The 16,896-nt window shown below is 41.3% G+C and overlaps 1 protein-coding gene across 1 annotated transcript; it reads right to left on the reverse strand.

Annotated features, from left to right (window-relative positions):
* Window positions 1–216: 216 nt before the first annotated feature.
* LOC310633436 (olfactory receptor 1f45-like) lies at window positions 217–1,170 on the reverse strand (the record flags this gene model as incomplete). Its single annotated transcript, XM_083351141.1, has 1 exon — window positions 217–1,170. The coding sequence occupies one exon, from the start codon at window positions 1,168–1,170 to the stop codon at window positions 217–219; it is 954 nt and encodes a 317-aa protein (XP_083207267.1).
* Between the last annotated feature and the right edge of the window lie 15,726 nt (window positions 1,171–16,896).

The raw sequence follows: 16,896 nt of genomic DNA on the forward strand, positions 1-16,896 counted from the left end.
ATAGGTATATGTCCTGAGATTTGCATTCTTCTTGTTAGGTTTTTTTGTTTTTGCTTTTGGGGGTGGGCTAAGCTACCCAATGTGTCACCTTGGCTGAATTGGGCAACCATATAATGTTTTAAATAAGTAAATAACTGAAGATCATTGTGCAAAACGTCTCAGGATGATAACTTGGAGCATGGAAATGGCAGAGCAGAAACAATTACCGCACAAATATTAGGGATGTATGTCTTGGGTGCTTAATTTCCTTCTGAATAGCTTCCTCAGGGCCTCCTTCATCCTGTCATTCCTCAGAGTGTAGATGAAAGGATTGAGCATAGGAGTGACCATGGTGTACATGATGGCAGCCAGCGTGTCTTCCTTAGGTGAGAAACTGGATGAGGGTTGGAAGTACACCCAGATGATAGTGCCATAGAATAAGGAAACCACTATCAGGTGGGACCCACAGGTGGAAAAAGTCTTCTTCTTTCCATTGGCCGAAGGGACTCTCAGTACAGCCATCAGGATGCGTGCATAAGAAAGGCCAACAACCATCAGAGCTCCATTGACAATGAAAGCACCTTCTGTGTGGATCACCAGAGTGTTCAGAGCTGTGTTGGAGCAAGCAATTTTGAGCAGTGGAAAGACATCGAAAATAAAGTGGGGAATGTGGTTGGAGGCACAGAAAGAGAGGCGGGACATCAGGAGTGTATGGAGGAGGGAATGGAGGTGAGAAGCCAGCCAAGAAGCTGCCACTAACAGCTGGCATATGTGTCTTCTCATCGTGGTGGCATAGTGCAGGGGTCGACAGATGGCCACATAGCGATCCAGTGCCATGGAGGCCAGGAGAAAGCTGTCAGTGGTGCCAAAAGCAACAAAGAAGTACATTTGAGACAAACACCCACCATATGAGATCCTCCTCTTTCCAGAGAATTCACCAGCCAACATTTTGGGCACTGTGGTTGATGTGAAACATATATCTACCAGTGACAGATTGCTAAGGAAGTAGTACATTGGAGTATGACGGAGATGATGGTCTAGTCGGATGGCCAAAACAATGGTAAGATTTCCCGACATTGTGATGACATACATGATCAAGAAAATGGCAAAGAGCAACATGTCACATTCTTGTTGGCTTGAGATGTCAAGGAGGATGAAGTCTAATATGATGGTTATGTTATCTGTCTCCATCCTGTTGGAACGTGAGGACAGAAGACAAAATAAAAGGAACAAGAGTAAGTAAAGACACCCTAAAAACACACTTGAGTTCCCTTGCTTGCCTCTGTCCGGTTTTCCTGGCTGCGCTCTGAAAATGGCTTGTTATTACTTTATATCTTTTTTCAACCTCCCACTCGAAGTCTGATCTTTTTCATCTAAGGCCTTTTGCATAGGTATTGTCATACATTCCTTTTCTGTTTTTCTGATATTTTAACCTAAACCATTTATTTATTATTGTGTCACATATAATTACCTGACAAGCAAGAGCCTTGGTGGAGCAGTGGGCTGATGCCTCCTTAAGTAACACCAGCTGACTGCAATTAGTGCAGGTTCGCATCCCACCAGGCTCAAGGTTGACTCAGCCTTCCATCCTTCCGAGGTAGGTAAAATGAGGACCCAGGTTGTTGGGGGCAATTAAGCTGACTTTGTAATAATGCCGCTTGGGGTGTGTGTGAAAGCCCTAATAAGCAGGCATATACATAGAATGAAGGCTACTGCTAAGCTTGTAAGCCGCCCTGAGTCTTCGGAGAAGGGCGGGATATAAATGGGATTAAATTTTTTTTACACATAATAAAATTACACATAATAAAACCTAAATCATCAACAACAGCAACAATAATAATCCCCCAGTGAGGCACTACCTTGACGTGGATGTGGGGCTTGTGTACTCTGAGGAAGATGAGAGCTATGCCAGAGGTTCAACCATACTGGACAGGACTTATCAGAGGAGTCAGACAAAGAATGTCTCTCCCATAAAAAATATGGTGACAGGTAAATTTCAGAATGCCAAGGTCCGTGTTAGATGTTGGAGTTCCTGGACATCTGGTGAAAAATGGGTTACATGACTCAGGACTGTTGGCTGAGAAACCAGGGCTAGCAGCTGCAGAAGTACTGGAAGAAAAGGTCTTTACCCATCGCAAATACACAGTGATTGAAAACAAAGAAATAATTATCTGTTATTACAGATCAAGTCCAACAAGAAGAGGATATCTAAAATGAATGCACCAGTTCTGGAAAGAACAACATCCAAAATCAGAAGTAACAGAACTGAGACTAGCAGACCAATGCCGATTTATAATATGAAATAAAGTATTCACAGAAACAGAATTGGACGAGCTGCAAAGCTTTACCCAGGGCAAAGAAATCAAAGCCTTGTCAAAAGTAATTCAAAATGTAGAGGCAAGTCAGGGGGAGTTGGCAGTGAAGGAATCCAGCAGAGATATACAACTGTTCTTATTTGGAAACCAGGCACCTCTTCCTCAGGAAAAACAAAGCCCTCTAACTCAAGAAATAAAAGAATTGAAACAAAAAATAACTGAGCATCTAGAACAGCACAAAAACAACAGAATAAGGCTGCATTGAAGCTTGTTCCAAAGAAACAGCTAGCACAAGGATTAAAAGATGCAAATACTGCAATATCAAGTATAAGCACCAATTCACTGCAAGAAACAAACCAAATAATGTACACTACAGCTGAAGTTATAACTGAATACCTGGGATGCAAAATCAACAAAGAAGAAAAACAAATTAACAGTGAACCACAAAAATAGAAGGTTAGACTAGAAAATAAGATCAGCAAGTTAAGATCACCTGCAAGCAAGCTAGAACAGATGAAAGAAAAGAAGCTGAAGAACAAGAATGTTACATGTTTTGTGCCAGCCCATGGCAGTTCCCCAAATAGGTCATCAGATGGAGCAAAGAGGCTTCTTTGCTCCCCTGCAGCAGCCCCATTGGCAAGAGAGTTTTATGGCTAGGGAGGGGCTGAGACCCCCCATAAATACCTCTGCCCAGGGGCTGCTTCTTTGTTCTGCTTCTCTTTTCTATCTTCTCACTTGCATGCATTCTCTATCATACAAGCATGGATGCTTCCATGCCATATAGCTCTTTTTATATAACCTGTCGATGAATAAAGCTTCATAATGACTGCATTTCTGCATTCTGCCTATTTTACTTGGAAGCACCTTAACGTCCCATCGATCTCTTGTGAAAGCTGCTTCACAAAGAAGACCAAAGAATACCTAATCAAGAAATACCACTTAGAAACAAGGAAGATCAGGGAAGCACTGGAAATAATAAAGCAGCAAATAACAGCTATAGCCAGGAAAATCAGTAGATACAAAGGTTGAATTGTAAATTATAAGCAGAACCTCCAATTTCAATCCAATCAGAAACGTTTCTACCAATCCATCAATGGAGAAACTGCAATGAGTCAGTCAGTACCTGACAAGGAAGAAACAGTGCAGTTCTGGAAGCAGATATGGGATAACCCAAAGAAACACAACAAAGATGCAGCTTGGTTAAAAGAGGTGGATGCAAATAAAACAGAGGTTGAAATAAAAGAACTAGTAATAACAACAAAAATGGTAGAAAAAGGAGCAAGGAAGATCAAAAATTGGTCAGCACCAGGTGAAGATGAACTGCATTGGTTTTGGTTGAAACATTTAACTGTTATATACCTACTCATTGCCAAGCAGTTCAACAACATACTACAAGGAGGAGAAATTGAAAAGTGGCTAACAACTGGGAAAACCTACCTAATAATAATGAAAACTCCAGCAAAGGGGCAACACCAGGCAACTACAGGCCAATTACCTGCTTACCAACAACTTTCAAATTGCTAACTGGTGTTGTAGCCAATGCAGCAGCATCTAGTTGAAAACAATCTCTTTGCACCCTAGCTGAAAGGAAACCTCCCCAATAGCAGAGGAACAAAAGATCAATTCCTAATAGATAAAATGATCTTGGAAAACTGCAAGAAAAGGAAGACCAGCCTGAATGTGCATGGATTGACAAAAAAAGGCATTTGACTCTCTGCCACATGACTGGATAATCAGGTGCCTAGAAATAACAGGAGTTAGTAGAAACATCAGAAAATTTGTGCAAAGATCGATGGCACAATGGAAGACACAGTGGCAGGTCAATGGAGAAACACTGGGAGAGGTTAATATCAAGAGTGGAATATTTCAAGGAGATTAATTATCACCAAAGGAAAGGAAATATACTTTCATTTATTCCCCTTTCTGCTGCTATTTCAGGTGATATAGTAGTTGTGGTAACTGTTCCTTTCCCAGGAGACCACAGAGCAAACTTAGATGGTTTGAAGGAACCGAAGGAATGGAGAAGGGAAAGAATGGAAGAGATAAACAATGGCTGATGAAATTCACTGGTAAGGTTCAAGGATGTGAAGAAACTAGAAACCTGAACATCTAAAGCCTGAGGAGCAGCAGGATCACAAAAGAAGCTAGTCTACCTTTCATTCACAGCCAACACAAACACTAAGTACGTATCAATATCTTTAAAGGGAAAAAAGGAGGCAGGTAGTCAGACAAGCAGACTGCTAAAGTCTTTCCAGTTTGGCTGATCTGGATCAAATAAGAAATCAACCTAAGAATCAAAAGAATCAATTATCAATTGCAGGTAAAACAATAACGAGCATATTTTTGGTAACTGACTTCTGTTTTTAACGTTTCTGCAGGTGGTGGGAGTTTAGATAAAAAGCTTTAAAATTTCATGATGTTGCTAGACATATTAAAAGGCATTAATTAATCTATTAATTTATGCAAAATATATTCTGTGTCTTTTCCTGGCTTATTTTTAAAATATATTTTGAATTATGATGAATATTTAAAATTCATTCTGAATCAATTATTTTCATTGAAACCGGAGCACTGACGTGAGGAAATGGCAGGTGTCCTTATCAATATTAAATCTGGGACATCTGCCATCTGCCTCCTTCCATACCAATGGAACAATAAGCAGATACAAGACTAATTTGTAGCAACAATGAAAATAAAACCATTACCTCTCGATCCATCATTACCACTCCTTGAGGAACACCATTGATAACATTTGCCAGGAGGTGACTCTGAATTGATTAGGGGGAGCAGAGGACGCTAGAGGTGAGATTAATTACTGAAATATTCTATTAAATATTGTATCCTAAATACAGTCCTCCAGACACAAACTCTTTTTGCACTCAAAAATGAGGCTGAATAAAACCTGCTCTGATCAGCAACATTGGATATATAATGAGGACCCAGATTGTTGGGGGCAATAAGCTGACTTTGTAATAATGCCGCTTGGGGGAGGGGCGAAAGCCCTAATAAGCAGGCATATACATAGAATGAAGGCTATTGCTAAGCACATTGGTTTGTGCTTAAGTTGTAAGCCGCCCTGAGTCTTCGGGGCTTAAACATTAGCTTAAATGTAATTCTCTCATCCCATCTTACCAGTCCTTAAAGAACAGCATCGACAATAAAATGGGCTAACAGTGGGTGGTTCTGAATCTATTGGATACACATATAATCCTCCATTTGAATTCAGCAATATTAGACTCCAGCCTTCCATATGCCTAACCGTGGTATGGGTTTTTCTCAGTTTCTTAAATAAGAAGTAAGAGTTTCCTTGATGGATTTTGCATCCTATCTGTTTCATTAGTCAATAATAAATAAGTCCTATGGCCTCTCCCACTTACCTGAGATCACTGGCAGATGATGAAATGAAGTCTTGAAAGATGCAAAAAATATGTTCAAGTGATATTTTCCCCTTTTGTTTAAGGCTGAACACTAAAGAGGAATATTCTGTGTTCTCAGAAATCAATTTAGGTCCTATCATGGTTTTTATTTTCAATATCTCTATTAATATATGCAGGGAAATGTCCCCAAGAGTGCTGTTAGTGAAGGAGACAGAGTTCAAAACATTAGGATCTCTTTTGAACTGTAGTTCCTATACCACAAGGGAATCAGAAGATGTTTCTGCTGAACTGGCTCCTTAAACCCCAGTGAATGAAAGACACCGATGCTTCTAAAATCTCCCTGTATTTCTCCAAATCATTTAGGAATGGTTGAACTTAGAGGTAGAATTAGCGGGCAAAATGAACGCTTGAAGTAGTAACCTGAGGATGTTTATCATCATCTATGGGATTTTTCTGCCACCCCTGGCAATGTGTCTCTCACACTGATTTGAAATGTGTTCTCCCTACAATCCTTCTTTATCATTTGTCCTCCATGGATCAGAGATGCTGCCGCCTAACACCCCAAAATGCCAGACAAGTTTTAGGGCAGAAATCTGCCATCTTTCCTCTTCCAACCCATCATCTCGTGTGAGAAAATGATCTACCAGTCACTCCCCTGAAGGAACTGCAGGGCAGGATTGGGGACTGCTGTTTCCTGTCTCTTTATCCTCAGTTAGTTAGAATATTTTGCATTTGGGAAAGGAGGGAATAGTTCAAGGTCAAAAGGGATGTAGTGAAACATTTCACTGAACTGTCTGGTGGCTTCATCAGCCTTTATTTTTTTATTTTCATGCTGAGTTACCTTATCTTGGCCTACACTGCTTTCCTACCTACCCCTTCAACCCAGCTCCTAATTCCCCCTTCAACAGTCTGGTGGCCTTTGCTTACGAACCAATTCCAATCTTGCTGCTGTCATTTATAGGATAGGCCGCTATGGCCTTGCAGCCAGAGGTTCACTCTCAATTTTTCTATGTTGTTGTTGTTAGCTGCGAAGTCGTCTCCGACCCATTGCAACTCTATGGACAACATTCCTCCAGGCCTACCTGTCCTCTACCATCTTCTGGAGTCCATTTAAGCTCACACCTACTGCTTCAGTGACTCCATCCAGCCACCTCATTCTCTGTCATCCCCTTCTTCTATTGCCCTCAATCTTTCCCAGCATTAGGCTCTTCTCCAGTGAGTCCTTCCTTCTCATTAGGTGGCCAAAGTATTTGAGTTTTAGCTTCAGGATCTGACCTTCTAAAGAGCAGTCAGGGTTGATCTCCCCTAGGACTGACCGGTTTGATCACCTTGCAGTCCAAGGGACTCGCAGAAGTCTTCTCCAGCACCATAGTTCAAAGGCCTCGATTCTTTGGCGCTCAGCCTTTTTTATGGTCCAACTTTCACTGCCATACATTACAACTGGGAAGACCATAGCCTTGACTATATGCACTTTTGTTGACAGGGTGATGTCTCTGCTTTTTAGTATGCTGTCTAGATTTGCCATAGCTTTCCTCCTGAGGAGCAAGCGTCTTTTAATTTCTTGGCTACAGTCCCCATCTGCAGTGATCTTGGAGCCCAGGAAAATAAAATCTGTCACTACCTCCATTTCTTCCCCATCTATTTGCCAGGAATTGGAGGGCTAGATGTCATGATCTTGGTTTTCTTAATGTTAAGTTTCAACCCAAGTTTTGCACTCTCCTTCTTCACTCGCAACAAGAGACTCTTTAGTTCTTCTTCACGTTCTGCCATTAGAGTGGTATCATCTGCATATCTTAGGTTGTTGATATTTCTTCTGGCAATCTTAATTCCAACTTTTGATTCATCTAGCCCTGCCTTTCTCATGATGTGCTCTGCATATAAGTTAAATAGGCAGGGCGACAGTATACAGCCTTGCCGGACTCCTTTCCCAATTTTGAACCAATCACTGGTTCCGTGTCCAGTTCTCACTGTTGCTTCTTGGCCCACATATAGGTTTCTCAAGAGACAAATAAGATGGTCTGGTACGCCCATCTCTTTAAGAACTTGCCACAGTTTGTTATGATCCACACAATCAAAGGCTTTAGCATAGTCAATGAAGCAGAAGTAGATGTTTTTCTGGAACTCTCTAGCTTTCTCCATGATCCAGTGTATGTTGGCAATTTGATCTCTAGTTCCTCTGCCTCTTCGAAATCTCTATGTAAATTTCTATGTATAAATTTCTATGTATAAACATTAAAAAAATAGGGCACCCCAAATCTAGTGCTGTAGTGGCTTGTTGATGCTCAATACAACCCAATCTCTGAAGGTTTCCCATCCAAGCCTCTGGAATGTCCACATGAGGGTTCTTTTCCAGCACAGGGAGAGGCAACCATGCTTTCAACCTAGAACCCTTCAATCAGGCTTCACCTCTCTTATCAACAGACTGGTGATGAGATTGAGACCACATTTTGAAGACAGGCCCTTGAGAAAACATTAATAGGGTACCTTGATACTCCACAAGTGAGTCATATGTACGAACCAGTTGAGCAACAATGTATTTATAATAATTATACAATGATGATGATGATGAATGAATGAATGAATAATCAATGCAAGGCATCTGCAAGATGTAGTAATCAAAGTCAAGGAGCAAAGGTAAAAATGGGAATAAAAATAAATATAAAGACGACTAAATTGATGACAACAGGTAGAACAACCAGCCTTAGAACTGGCCAGGATGATACTAAAGTCGTGGATAGATTCTGCCTTTTAAGATTAATGATCAGTTGTAAAAAACATAAATAGTGAAGAAATACACCCCTGTTAGCATTTGGTGCAGCAACCAAGCTTTGGAAAATGTATTCCAATCCCATGGCATCTCTATGCCTACAAAAATCAGAATTGTCCACATTACAATGTGGATGATAACCAGTTATATACCTCCTTTACACTGACTTTTAACTTATCCTTGTCTTTAAATTTTAAATTTTATATACCATTTTTATTGTTTCATTTTATCTATACATCACCCAGGGTCCCTGGGTAACAGTTTTAAAAATTTGATATTTTTTTTAAAAAAAGCAAAAAAACACTTCTATGTTGTGAGGTGGATTTCCCATCCATGAGGTGAGGCCTCCAATACAATAGTCCTCAAGTTACGATCACAGTTGAGCCCAAAATTTCTGCTGCTGAGACAGTAGTTAAGAAAGTTTTAAGCGAATCCATGCAGTTGTTCAGTTAGTTACATGGTTGTTAAGTGAATCTGGCTTCCCCATTGACGTTGCTTCTCAGAAGGCTGCAAAAGGGGATCACAGGACCCCTGGACACTGCGACTGTCATAAATATGAGTCAGTTGCTAAGCATCTGAATTCTGATCAGGTGACCATGGGGATGTTGAAATAGTCATAAGCAGGGCTTTTTTTGTCATAGAACGCTCAGAACGGAGTTCCGGCACCTTTTTTGGATGGAACCTTGTAGGGTAGGCAAGGCGGGTTGTATGACATGTGTGAATTCCGGCACCTTTTTCTTTTACAAAAAAAAGCACTGGTCATAAGTGTGAAAAATGGTCATAAATTACTTTTTTCAGTGCCGTTGTAACTTCAAACAGTCACTAAATGAACTGTTGTAAGTTGAGGACTACCTGTACTCTGTCAGGAAGACCAGAATTGTTCCTTCCTAGTAGAAGAGGTGTCTTATTCTCTTTAGGAGTGACAAGAGGGAGGGAGGTTCCAGATGAGCTAGTGTTAAGGTAACCAGATCCAGACATCAAAAATCCCAAACGTCACTAGACGGCAGCAGTGAAATAAAGAAAAACAATGGTATTGCCATATATAGGGGCTTTGCAGTCCATTGTTGGAAGGCCTAATATGAAAGACCTCATCCCCGTTTGCCACCAGTAGTAGACTTTTTACAAAGGTTATGCAGACAACCCAAATCATTTTGGTTGAGTGGCACTGCTCTGGATCTGTCTTATGTCATGAAAAACAACAACAACAATAACAAAACCTCACAACCATAGACTCCTATTACCATTTTAAGTTGTCAGATAATGAAATAATATGCCTAATAGGAAACAATGATCTCACAACCTTCTTACTCAAATGCTGAAAATCAGTACACAGCGCATTAGAAACAGGAGATTTATCTGGTTTGATATTGGCAGGTCTGTATATTTGGAACCAAAAAGAAAGCCAAATCTTGATTGTATCTAGTATTGTATCTAGATGGTCCTGCTTTTCTGTAGATGAAAAAGGAATATATTGAGAGAGGGTTACATGTACATAGAAGGGACGCGGTGGCTCAGTGGGTTAGGACGCTGAGCTTGTCGATCAGAAGGTCGGCAGTTTGGTGGGTCGAATCCCGAGTGCCGCGTAGCAGAGTGAGCGCCTGTTACTTGTCCCAGCTTCTGCCAACCTAGCAGTTCGAAAGCACATAAAAATCCAAGTAGAAAAATAGGGACCACTACGGTCGGAAACGACTAGCACGCATGTGCGGGGGAACCTTTACCTTTACATTTACATGTACATACAAAAATGGTACCAAAATGTATGCACTTCAAGGTAAAGATTAATCTTTCTTTTTTAAAAAATAGAAGTACAGAAACAATATGGAGTAAACCATATATGAATACAAATACAGGGACCGAAGTCAAAATCAAGTGTTTTTCTCTTCTGTAACCATGACTGAAGGCAAAAGACTTCTGTTTTTTTTTCATCTTCTCAGTCATCAAAGAGAAAATGATTATACACTGTTTCTTGAAGGCCTTCAATTTATTAAAGATGTTCCAAAGAAGTGATACAAGATGGACTGAAGAAAATAACTCCTAAAACAGTGTGCTGAATGCTTCTTATATTAGGAAATGCATCTAATTAAAGCCCTTATCCAGAACCATGGAAATCAAATTTGCAACCCGAAGTCCACTCTGAGACATTTTTCCCTTTGCAGTTTCTTTGCCAATCATCCCTAAAAGCCAAAATAAGAATAGTATATATCTTAGAATATTGGATGTGCTTAGCAATAATATTGAGTGATACAAGGATGACATTAATAAGAGATGTGTACTCACCAAGCATTCATTTTTTGCCTGCCCTTCACAATTTTCTTAGCACAAACAATGTCATCACTGAGATCATTATTTAGGAAAGCTGAGGAAAAAATATTAATAATGAAGGCTTTCTTAAAAGGGATCTTTAAAAATCGAAACCGTGTGTAAGATATTTCTCAGGGTTGGATGTACTGTATATATTTAAATTAATTTCCTTAATTTGGATATTGTTTCAGAAAGCAGGCTTCAGCTCAATGGCAATTTAATGATGAGGTCATTCTCCTATGAGGTGAATTTTCCTTGCTTAAAGGATGCGGCCTTTTGGAAGACCAGAATAACAGTCTGAAAATCTTCCCCTCTTTGCATTCTGCCAGGGCTTAAAAGGTTTGTAGTGCACTGGCAGCTGTTTTTTTTTTTTTTTTGCAGAGATCTGAGATTATACACCCACAGGTTTTTGACACCTTTCTAAAGCCCTGGTGGTACTCAAATATTGTCATGTCCTAAAAGAGGTACAATCTGTGAAAAGGTTGAAAAGCCATGCTCTAGAACAGGGCTTTTCAACCTTTTCACAGATTGTACCACTTAGATTCATTTGTTGTTATAGAAATGGCTAGTTTATAATACTATGGAAAAGTAAAAAGTTGAGGTTCAGTGTTAATGCTTCCTTCCTACTGCAACAGTGAAAGTCAGAAGTCAATGTCTTGTCTTTTCTTTTTCCCTTCTCCCCCTCACTTTTCCCTTTCTCTCTCACACTTTGCTCTCAAAAGCTTCTCTCTTGCTCTCATTCACTCACACTTTCCTTGCAATAGCTTTTCTCTCACTCTCATTCACTCATCCTTTGCTCGCTCGCTGTCTCCTCACTACTTTGCTTGCAAAAGCCTCTTCTCTCAGTTTCCCCCCACCTCTTCCTTTCCTGTCAAAACCTGCTCCTTTTATAACTTCTCTCTCTCCACCCTCCTCCTCCTTTTCTCTTCCGGGTGCGCCAGAAGCTCCAACTAGCATGTAGCCGTGCGCTCAGATCCTGGGGCTTCTGCCGAGCCCTGCTGCTCCAGCTGATCTCCTCCAGGCCTGTGCGGCATCACTTTAGTTTGTTCCCTCCCCTGCTACACTTGGCTAGGGGTCATATACCACCGGCCAGGTGCTAAAGTACCACTGGTGGTATGTGTACCATTGGTTGAAAAGCCCTGTTCTAGAGAGGTGGGGAGTTAGGTAGTGGAGGGTCTTGATGTAGATAGTTGGTCTGGACTGGCCTTGCCTTACTTACTTAGTATTTACTACTATTTGTTTTTACTATTATTCAGGTACAGAAGTAAAAACGGGAGTGCATTAGATGATTCTTTACTAATTTGTTTCCACATTTCTTAGACTCATATCCTTTCCTTTCTGAGTAGAATCTGTATGTGTGTTCAGAGGGCAGGGATGTGCATAGTAATTTGGGGAACTGGAGGTGCTCATTCGGGTAGCAGCTAGACGGATGAAAGAGAAAAGGTATACAGGGGGAAAGAACCAGAATATCTCTGCAAATATAATGTGATCCCTCTTCTTTAGGACATTTTGTAAGTGTTTCCCAGCTTAGCCTCATGCTAAGTAGTTACTTACCACTGCAGGACATTTTGCAGAGATTAGCTGAATAACTCTGTTTATTGTCACACCACCAGTTGTTGTCTATCTGGAAAATTCCAAAGAATTGAATCTTTCTGTTCTTTCGCGAGGTTACCGAATTGCTGTTGAATCCGCTCCCGTGATGAACCAGGCAGATCCCTAGATTAAAGAAAGAGAGACTCCAGTAGCAGTTGGCAGGATGATGATGCTAATGAGGGGGAAAGTTACCCTTTGCTTCTTTCGTTAATTGAACATTTTGAAGGATAATGATTTATCCATCACAATCTTTCATGGATTTCATGGAATAGGAAGGAAAGGAAAGGAGTCCCTGCGGATTTTACTCTGCTAGTTGTAATCAGCTATATGGGACAGTGCTCATCTCTGTTTCAAGGGCCACTGAGCCAGCTGTGTCTGAAAATGTTTCTGTGGTCATGTGGCCAGCATGACATCATGGAGAGCTGTTTCCTCCCCATTGAAGTGGTACCTATTTACTCACATTTGCATGCTTTTGACCTGCTAGGTGGGAAGGAGCTAGGGAATCACGATAGCTCACCCAGTTGTGCAACGCTTGGGTCTCAAACCCGGGCTGTTGGCTTTCCAGCCAATAAGCCCAACATCTTAACCACTCAAACATTGCACCGCTTCATTGAGTGGGCAGTTGTGCTATTTATTGGTATCAGACACATTTTAATAATAATAATAATAATAATAATAATAATAATAATAATAATAATAATAATAATAATAATAATAATTTTATTTGTATACCGCCCTTCTCCCGAAGGACTCGGTGGTGAACAGGGCAATAAATACTAAAATACAAAGATACAAAAATTAAGAAAAGATTAAACAAAGTGCCCAATAACTTACAACAATAAGTTAAAATACGTTAAAACAATAATAAAACCCAAACCCATCAGGCCAGGCTGGCTTGTTCAAACAAGTAGGTCTTTAGATCCCGTCAGAAGGAGCGAAGGTTGGGCGCCATCCAGAGCTCAACTGGTAAACGGTTCCACAAATCCGGCGCACCCACAGAGAAGGACCTCCCCCTGGGGGCCACCAGACGGTGGCACCCTGACCGGTGGCACCCTGAGGAGGCCCTCTCTGTGGGAGCGCACTGGGTGGAGGGAAGTTGATGCCGGCAGCAGGTGCTCCCTAAGGTACTCCGGACCCATGCCATTTAGGGCTTTAAAGGTCATTACCAGCACCTTGAATCTCACCCGGAAGGCAACCGGAAGCCAATGCAGCTCACGGAGCAAAGGTGTAACATGGGAGTATCGGGAGACTCCCAACACAACTCTCGCGGCTGCATTCTGCACCAGTTGGAGCCTCCGAGTGGTCCTCAAGGGCAGCCCCATGTAGAGAGAGTTGGAAAACAACTTCCTTCTTTGAAAGAATTTGAAATATTGTCGTCTCAAAAGCGTTCTTCACATTTTTGTATAGCTTTTAATACTTTCCCTCTGAGCTTCTCGCCTTTCACACAGATTTGGTGTATCTTACTGCAGAACATTGCGAATGGATAGGGTCTGTAAGCACATGGGAAAAGCAACGTCCCAGCTTAAGTATGCCTGATACTGCAGCCACTGAAGCAGGCCAGGATAAGACAATGTCAGAAAAAGGGACAGGAAGGCTTGGAACTGCAGGTCTTGGATGATCCAGCCATGGCAACCAGGCTTTTGATGGCTTGGCATGGAAGGCCAGAACCAGGCTAGCAGGAGCCTTGGGAGGAAGTCTGGCCGTGCTAAGTGATCCAACACTTGAGGAGTCCAGAGAAGGCTCAGCAGCAGACTCGGGGGCAGTGTGAGGCCAGTGAGGCCAGGGTCGCAAAGGCCCATGAAAAAGACCCTACGTCAGAGAAGAGCTGCCAGCTGCTATGCTGGCTGATGCTGGCTGCATTCTTTTCTAGGGAGAGCAGGCAGTGAACCAGACTTGAGGATCCTTTAGAGAGATCATTGTTGAGCCAGCAGCAACAGGAGCAGCAGCACATTGGAGTCTGAGATGTAGAGTCAGGGCTTTTTTTCTCATAGAACGCTCAGAACGGAGTTCCGGCACCTTTTTTTGGATGGAACCTTGTAGGGTAGGCAAGGCAGGTTGTATGACGTGTGTGAGTTCCGGCACCTTTTTCTTTTACAAAAAAAGCACTGTGTAGAGTGGAATCCTTTTCCACTTCATCGGATGAAATTTCTGCTTCTTTAAATGAATAACACCCCAACGCCGCCACCACCACCACCACTATCAGCCCCCGAAACGAAGGGTATCATCAGAAAGAGCAGGAGAAAGGAAAGCAAACTCACAGTCATCCAAGGGGATGCCACGGTATCTATCCAGCCCATGCAATTTCAGAATAGAAGCAAGATGACATCTGTCAAATATGTTGGCTTCCGTGCCAGCAGTGAAGAGAAATAGGAGGCTGAGGGTCACGGCCTTCATTGTTGCAGCTTTCCTGAAGATCAGGCTTCCGTGAAGTACCCAGAAATTTTTCGGTAGCGAGAGATCTGGCAGCTTGGCCCGAATAATTCAAAGGAAATAGGCCTGTGAAAGAAATTGCCAACAACGCTTGTTACTTCACAGAAACAGCACAGGTTAACAATTTCTGTATCGTCTTTACCTTCTTTTAAACCGCTGAGAGTCTCGGGAGCGTCCCTTTCAGTCTTCCTCACTCATTTTTTCCTACTTTTTTTGTACGTCCATGGAACTGTTTCCACGGTTTTCTTCTTTAAAGCCAATAGTCTAGTAACTGGGGCTATATGAAGATAATTCCCAGATGACTCTTAGATTGTTAAATATTAACTCCTTAACCAAAATTGCCTTGGACAAGGAGAACACGTTATTCTCCTTGTCACCCAGAAAGAAAATTACAAGAACAGGCTGTTCTCCCTGTAGCAACTCAGAAGGAGTTCTTGCTCCAGGGCCTGCGGTTTTGTTTCCTCCTCAATCCAGTCTTCCCCATATGTCTCCTGCCATTTAGAATATTAGTTTTATTTGACCAGAATGATCTGATTATTTGACTAGAATAATGAAAAATAGTTAGGTCCTTTGACATGGTTGACATACACTAATACACAAAAGGTATTGTTCTCTTTTGTGCTAATGCAATACAGCTTGGTCTTTCTCAACTGAACGAGCCATGATAAATTATTCCTTGACTTCCTTGACATACTGCACTAGATCATGGTTTGTTTCAACTATGTGTGATTGACTAAGCATCAATTGACTAGAGACGATGTGGATCTCTTTCCTGCCTTCTGTACATCACGCTGTCTAGTTGTGTATAGCTATACATTTATATCAAAGTATAACTCCTCAGCAATCGTTTCTCTGACAGCCTAGCCAAGATAAAAAGTGAGAGCATAAAAGAAGAATCTTATCAATATATCTTTAGAAATAGGATCATTGGGACTGGCGTAGCAGTGCATCTTTCTTTTTCTTTCAAAAAACAGGCTATACAGTATTGATACAGAACTGCAGCTTTCTGAATCTCCAATGCACAGCCCTGATAACTAAAAACTCCTGCTGGTTAAGAACTCGGATTTTATGAGAAGAATTCAGTCCCAGGCATGATAAGATTGCCATAGTTCTTTCTTGTAGATCTTTCTAAAAGGTAGGACTGAGAATATGCAAACATTGCAAAACTATAAATGGATAGAAATCATCAGACAAAACCTGGGCTGAGGGTTAATGGTGACAATTATTCTGGTTAAGTCGCCCACTTACAGCGAAGATCATCCAAGTATTTTCAGGATTTCAAAGAATCAAATGAATTACTATTGTTCAATCCAGTCAGGAAAATGAGGTAGTTAATGTATAATCTTAAGAGTTCTTTTGGGACTACAGGCTTCTCCAACCCCAGCCCATTTGTGGGAGCACCAATTTAAAAGAAGAAAATCTAGCAAAAGAATTGCATGGACATAGAGTCAAGTGGGAAGACATTGGGAAAGAACCCAGGTAGAGTCATATAATCATAGTCTTGATCCAGGGACCCTGGAGGTCTTCTAGTCCAACCCCTGCCCAAAGGACGGGCCCTCATAACATCTTGGCCAAATGGTTATCTAATCTTTTCTTGAAAATCTCTGGTGATGGTGCACCCACAACTCAAGGCAAGCTGTTTATACTGCTTAATAGTTCACACTGTTGGGAAATTCCTACTTACTCCCAGGTTGGATCTCTCTCTCTCTGACAAGCTTCCACCTGTGGCTTCCTGATCTGCTTGCAGCTACTATGGAGAATAAATCCTGACAGTGTGAACTATTAAGCAGTAAAACTGCTGGAGGTCCTTCTCCAGATCTCCCATTCAGCAGAAGGACAGCCTTACAAGGAAAAGAGGCTTTTCAGTGGTGGCACCATATTTGTAGAAGACCCTCTTTGGAGAAGCTTGACTGGTGCCTTCAGTAGTATTATTTTTGTGACAGATAAGGAATGTTTTATATTCCCAGACTTTTTAATTCTATGGCAATCATATTTAATTCAGAGTGTTTTGCGGTTTGATGGCAACCTTGTTGCTACCTAGTTTCTACACTAAGATTTTTCTGCATTTTATTGGATAAGTTTTAATGTGAATTGTATTGTTTCCTTTTTGGTAGGTTTATTGTAAACACCTAGA

The sequence above is a fragment of the Vipera ursinii genome (genome assembly GCF_947247035.1).
Source record: "Vipera ursinii genome assembly, chromosome: 2".
NCBI lineage: Eukaryota > Metazoa > Chordata > Lepidosauria > Squamata > Viperidae > Vipera > Vipera ursinii.